This window comes from Orbicella faveolata, unplaced genomic scaffold (assembly GCF_042242905.1).
Source record: "Orbicella faveolata isolate gen_17 unplaced genomic scaffold, um_ofav_v1 contig_1, whole genome shotgun sequence".
In the NCBI taxonomy this organism is placed as follows: Eukaryota; Metazoa; Cnidaria; class Anthozoa; order Scleractinia; family Merulinidae; genus Orbicella; species Orbicella faveolata.
In genome coordinates this window covers 30,057,501-30,064,493 of record NW_028301536.1, presented here as the reverse complement: position 1 = coordinate 30,064,493, position 6,993 = coordinate 30,057,501, and the positions used below count along the sequence as shown (strand labels likewise).

The window sequence follows — 6,993 nt, the reverse complement described above, 5'->3', positions numbered from 1 at the left end:
GAATGAGGGTGAATGATGGTGAATGAGGGTGAATGAAGGTGAATGAGGGTGAATGATGGTGTATGAAGGTGAATAATGGTGTATGAAAGTGTATGAAGATGAATAGAGGTGTAGATAGGTGAATGGAGGTGTATGAAGGTGAATGGAGGTGTATGAAGGTGAATGAAGGTGTATGAAGGTGAATGAGGGTCAATGAGGGTGAATGAGGGTGAATGATATTGTATGACGATGAATGAGGATGAATGATGGTGTATGAACTGAAGGTGAATGAAGGTTAATGCGGGTGTATGAGGGTGAATGAAGGTGAATTAGGGTGAATGAGGGTGAATGATGGTGAACGAGGGTGAATGAAGGTGAATGAGGGTGAATGAATGTGAATAAGGGTGAATGCAACTGACTGAACGTGAATGAGGGTGTATGAAGGTACATGAGGGTGAATGAACGTGAATAAGGGTGAATGCAAGTGACGGAACGTGAATGAGGGTTTGGAAATTTCGTTAATTAAAAACGCCAATTAAAAGCAATTTACTCGGAGTTCGGGTGTTACTGCTATGTCGTTTTAGGCTGTCGTTCTTTCTCTGATCATTTTAATTACAAGAACGAGTTCTAGAAAGAAAATCGTTCTAAGTTCATTTGTTAAGCGTAATGAAAAGTTGATATTGTTGGTTTGTAGCCTTACGTGATCTGAAGGAACGCTACAGTGATTAAATTTGTATTTGTTGATTTCGACGGATCGATTTTCGGTTAAACCTTTTTATTTGTGCCAGCACATTTAGTGCTTTTTCTCCTGCTAAAAAGTCGGAAAAAGTAAAGTAAACAAATCCTAAAAGTCATAAATAAGAGGCATCGACAGTGCGAGTGTCTCGGTAAGCTGTTAATTTGAACAATTACTGTGCTGGACGGATTGCTTTCCTGGTTACCCACGTACTATACATAGTTCATTGTGCGCGAATGTTTCTGTTTCAAACAACTGAAATGCTCAGTGCTTTTTCCTTTTTTTCTTCAGTCTTAAAACTTAAGGTTAAAGTTAGGCTAAACCCTAAACTGTTTTGGCGGCCAACCTATTTTTGGCTAATTGCTTAATCAAATTATATATATATTTCATTGAAATTCGCTCCTCTGTGACCGACTTCCGCGAACAAAACAAGATGGATGTTCGCTGTTCATTTAAGACTACAATCCTGGTCAAAAGTGTTGGGACAGTTACGGCAGATGACTTCACAGGCAGCCTCTCTTAAGACCAAAACCGCGCAAGCCCGCCTACCCCCTCCCCCTGTCAATGTTGATAAAAATCTTGAAGAAAAAAAATCCTTGACAATAGCCTCAGAATAGCCTCGTTTCAAGAGTTGTTCGCCTCCTAGAACAGTATTCTCGAACTAAAGAGACGATAAGATAGATATTCACGTCTTATTCCAATAATAGCGATTTTTCAGCAATCGCGTTTGGTTCCAACACAACTGTCTAACCCCTTTCTATTGTCCCTTTTTCCTTTTTTCCCACATCCAATCTAGTCTTCAGAATAGCTTCATTTTCATGCAACATTGCTAGGGGAGAGGGGGGGGGTCAATTGTACTTGCTTCCATTCATCTTTTGTTCTAAAACGTTAAGGACGTAGTTGAAATCGTGGGTTTCAGCGCGCAAAAATGGGAGGTGTCCCAACAACTTATGGCCAGGATTGCAGGTTTACACTAGAGGAAATTGTTCCGGATTCGTGATGAATCCAGAATGTTTTAGTGCCGGATTGATTTTGCCATTTACACAAAAGTGGACGAAACCGAAATAAAAACCCCCCGGTTTGGTCGTGTCTCCGGAGATTTTGAATCCGGAATTTAAAGTGGGAACTTTGAATCCGAAAACTTTTGAATCCGGAGAGTTTTGTCGTGTGAACGATTTTCTCTCGAATCCAGATATTTTTCCGCCTGTGATCTTTTGAGTTTGCGGTGGAACGAAAATGGCGGATTACATGATCCAGTCGTAGTCGAGTCGTAGGCGCATTGATGGCCATTTGATGGCGGTCGCTGGGTGATTACCTCGTGCTGTTTCAGGTGTAGATAATCACTTTTATAATGGGTAATGCCATACTCCTCAGAAACCGTGCCCAATTTATACTTTACTGCGCAGATGACGACGATGGCACGATCGAAAACCTCGACGGTTTTCGACCCTAAACCCTAAGTAAATACCTGGAGGAACCTGGCATGATGGACAACAGTACCGTGGTCAGCGAGTTGAAAGAAAACTTCAGACTGTCTCAACCTACCCCTAGCCTTATTTTCGGAGGCATTTTGTTTCTCGTTGTCGAGGCAACAAACTGCTTGTTAACCATTCCATCATGAATGTTCCCGGAGTTATCGTCGTGTATAAACGATTAAGAATCCGAATATCCTTTCACTGTAAACCCCTACTAATCCGAATACTCTAAAATTGATGAATTCGGGAACTCCTTTATTGTAAACCTAGTCCTAGATCGACCACTGTAATGTTTATTTGTCTACCAGTGTTTTGATCTGCAAATTTCAGTTAATTGATCAAACAACCAAAGTAGAAAAGATGGATTTTCTTCCCAGTATGATTGAAACTTAAACGCAATTTCTTCCTCGGCTAATTCAATTCAAGAAATTCCGGGTTTTCTAGCTGAGTTTGAGCATATTGTGTAGGTACAAATTTTCTACACAGCTAGAAGAGCTGAGATGCCGTCACGCAGTTAGTAGTCTATAGAAATTATGGTATTTCCACTTGACTTTATTTGTCAGTCAATGATTCAGTTGCCATAAATCATAGAGGATTGGTTAAGTGTATCTCTGAAACTGCTACTGTGTTGTAAGTTATCAGTGAAATCAATAAAATAAACAAGTGTTAAAATCATTTCCCGGAGTACTGTAGTAACGTTCTTTATCATGGATGTCGTGGGTGTCGCAATGCAAATGAAAAAACATATATATTTATACTAAGTTAAACAAAAAAAACAAAAACAAAAAACAACATAAAAAACATTTTCCATTATTTTATCCACACAACGTTTCAAAAATTGCTTTCATCGGATTGCTGGAAACGAATATTTTACTCGAGAGTGGCTATCCGCGTCACGCAATTGCTTGCATTCCAACGGCGGATTTTGGGCAAAATCTATGAGAAACACAGGCCAAGGCGGGCGACTTGAAACCATTTGCCCAGAGATATTTTTTGATATCCTAACAGGTGGGTGTATATTTAACCCGTAGAAAGTGTTTTTATGGTATTTAAAGTTATAGCCCATAGAAAAATATGGCGATGTTTTTAAGCAATAATTCTCTTGCGACATACTGTAAAATTTTGCGTTTCAGTTTTACCTCTTTTCGGGCTCAAAACTAACTTTGATTTATTTTATTTTTCGCTCAGTCATACTACCAAGACCTGAACTGAATATAAAATCCATTGAAAGATTCTCAAGTAGTTGTTCTGCGGAGCGCGAAGCAATCAAATATTCGGAAAATTCAGCAAAACCGGAAGTAGATTTTGAGCCCAGTCGGGTCGAAATCGTTTTTGGCGTATTTCTACCAAAGAAAGCTGTATTAGCAGAAACTAACTATGGTCCGTTTCTATTCTTACTAGGACCTATCTATGGACAAAATACAAGCGAAATCAATTTTTCGACCTGTGCCATTGATAGGCGATTTAGGTCCATTTTTATAGGCATTCACTCTTAACACGGCCCAATAGGCCCAGGGAAATCCATATTTTGGCAAATCACTGCACCTGCCCTAATCACGTTGTGTATGCTAGGTTTTAAGTTCTTACTTTCCTGAACGTTTTTTTTTTATGAGTGCTGCTAAGGTTTTCCCGCGTTACAGATTATCGGTAAACCAGTACCAGTCGGTCTCTTTTTTTCCTTCGGAGAATTTGGTTTCTTTTTTTTATTCCTTATCTTATTTGTTGAGCATTGCACGAACAAAGCATTTCCATGACGTAAGCAAAACTGACATTTGTTCCGGCGAAACTGAAATAAAAACCCTTCCGTCATACGACTGTTTCAGACTGTTCCAATATTTCAGTTTTATCCGGCTGGGCTCGTTATCGAAGGGTAAGGAAACGATTCCGCTGTTTTGAATTTTCTTTGGCTGCGTCAGTACGTACGATTCCAGAATGTTTCGTGTTCTGTACGAAATACTGTTGATCTCTATTATCGTCATCGTCGTTGAACAAGGTGAGTGAAGAAAACAGTATTTGTAACCAAGCGAATTTTGTTGAGTCTCTTTAAAATGGTTTGGTGAATCTGCCATTATCTCTTTGCTTTGAATTAAACTTGGGACTCAGTCTTTGACGTTTTAAGACTTGCATTAAAACACTTGCTTATTTGGCTATAGCATGGGACGTTTTCACTCACCTTGCTCAAAATTTCTATAATCACATGATGAAACTCAGCCGGCAGGAAAGCATTGGTATGGCTGCCTGAATCGGTCAAAATAACGAGCAGAAACGGAATTCTATCCCAAAATGCCCCATTTTTATTCGAATCGTACCATGATTGTAGCCCTAGTGAACGGAAAATGTTTCTGGATTGTTTAATGTATCCAAAATGATTGAAATAATTCATTTATCAACCTCGATCAAGAATCAACAGAAACTAGTAGAAATTATTTTGTAAAGCATCCAACAAAATTATCTGAAGAGGTGATTTCTTTTCTTTTTGTTTACAAATAGAGTATCATGCCTTCGCATACAAAGACGTGTATGTATCACGCCATCGCGGAAACGATTCTTACAATTGTGGATCAAAGAATGAACCCTGCAGAACGCTTGCGCGAGGCATACAAATGGCTGACCGGAATGACCGCATTTTGTTGGATGGATCATTTACTAAGTCAGATCCCTACAACTGTGGAATAATGAATCTTGAGAAAAAAGGGAAAAACAAATTTTTAAAAGATGAAAATTACACTATAAACGTTAAAGTCAGCCTGAAAATCATTGGATTTCCTTCGTCGGCTTTCATTTCATGTGACGACTTGCTCCGCTTCACGGGTCCATCCGCGAAGAAGGAAGAAATGGACGTTAACTTCACAAACATTGTGTTTACAAACACGTCGATGGTCTTCACCGATTCTTCCGTTTCCTTTGTAAACTGTAGCTTCCTGCAAAGTTTCAATCCAATACAAACAAAGCTGGTTTTCCACCAAAGTGCGACAGTGGCTGTTAAAGGCTCCTTGTTCTATAAAAACACAGGTTGTATTCGTCTGGCGCTGTTCGAGAGCGATACACAAGCGGCTATCCACTTGGACAATGTAAACTTCATACAAAACAGACCTCCCTCGAACAATGAAGGAAGTGGAATCTCGATATATGGCGCATCTCGTACTTTAATGCTACATATAGACATTAATATTTCTTGTAAAAACGTATTATTTTCCAACAATGTAGGTCCTCTGATTACCAACAACGTTTCATTTTCTGAAACCAAAGAATTTTATCAGCGCGTTAAATTCGTCAAAAACTCTGTTTTACTGAATGCTTCGTCAGGAAAAGGTCTGTACTTCTCTGAAGGAAGAAATGTAACTGTTGTTTTTGATCACATAGTATCGACGGGAAACGCTGCCAATATCAGATGCGTTCAGTTTGACTCAAGTGCAGTAAAGCTAAAAGTCTTCAACTCTGAAATAAACGGCCACTCTCTGGCGGCGCCCCACTCTGGTGCAGGTATCCTCATACAGGCAGTAAGATCAAGTCACGTGTTCATTAAAAATTCGTCGTTTAATGGAAACACAGCAGCCCATCGAGGTGGAGCAGTGGCGTTTAACGTAACCGGCGGTGTAATAAATGTGACTGTTTGCAAATCAAATTTCACAAACAACTCAGCCCTGAATGGCGGAGCGTTTTCCGTCAATAGCCAACTCGGATTTGTCCTCGTCGACCTCGAGCACGTTTCGTTTCGAAATTGTCGTTCCAATCGTACTGGCGGTGCTTTGTTTATAATTAAGAATAGACTCGTACAATTTAGGGCTAGGTTCTGCTCATGGATGTCTGGCACTGCACAAGTGGGATCTTCAATTTACATCTCTTCGTTCCCTACGATGACACAAAGTAACGCTACGACAAAACTGAAGAATTGTAAGTTTGTTAATAACAGCGACATGCTTCTTGGAAGCGTTTTTGTGATGTCCAGTGTCGGATCAGTGGAAGTCTTTCAAACTCGATGGAACAAAAATAGCCGGGCCTTTGCTGTGGTGTGCAACTGTCGTGTCAATTTCACGGAAGTGAACGTAACTGAATGTACTGGCACAGCTTTTCATGGCTTGTCATCCAAAAGGAACCGAGACAGTATGAAGCTGCATTTCGAAAGATGTGTGTTTCGTGGAAATAAGGAAGGTGACATCTATGTTTTCGCAGAAAGCCGTTATCTACAGCTAACTTTAGAATCGATAAAGTTTGTTGAGAAAAAGAATGTAAAGAAGGAAGAATGTAATGCGGTGTTGGTCAAGTTGTACGAAACCGTTACCTCTGGATCCAAAATAGAGTTACGCAACGTTCTTATTGAGGAGTTTGTTGGTTCGGCTGCAGTGATTCTCAAATCTCTCAATAGCAATACAACCAACACAGTGACAATAACAAGCAGCACGTTTCGTCGGATACGAAGTTATTACTCCGAAAAGTACCACTCAGAAACAAGCCCGCTATCAATAGTCCTGCCCCTTGATAACCTCGATCAAAGCATTTGCTCACGGTCGTATCTGAGTTATCAATATCAAAATACGATAATTATCGAGAATACTTCATTCGTCGATAACATCGGACGAGTGGCCGGCGGGGTCTACCTTACAAATGGTAACGTCACCATACGCAATTGCACCTTCGAGAACAACTTTGCTATCAATAGGGGTGGACATGTTCGTATTTCGGATGGAAGTGGAAGCATCCGGATTGAGAATTCCACCCTCAAACAGAAATCGCAGGAAATTGTTTTTACTGGCGAGACGTTCGTCCATGATACATCGATTTATTCCGAGAGTACAGGCCAAC

At 40.1% G+C, this 6,993-nt stretch overlaps 1 protein-coding gene across 1 annotated transcript in view; it reads left to right on the top strand.

Moving 5' to 3' along the window:
- Positions 1 to 4,030: 4,030 nt before the first annotated feature.
- The window catches only part of LOC110052929 (uncharacterized), a 5,392-nt gene continuing 2,429 nt past the window's right edge, over positions 4,031 to 6,993 (top strand). Inside the window, exons 1-2 of the mRNA XM_020759122.2 lie at positions 4,031 to 4,183; positions 4,681 to 6,993. The exon at positions 4,681 to 6,993 is cut by the window's right edge and continues 2,429 nt beyond it. Of these exons, the coding sequence (XP_020614781.1) occupies positions 4,123 to 4,183; positions 4,681 to 6,993 (2,374 nt within the window). The 5' untranslated portion in view covers positions 4,031 to 4,122. The remainder of the gene's footprint in view (positions 4,184 to 4,680) is intronic.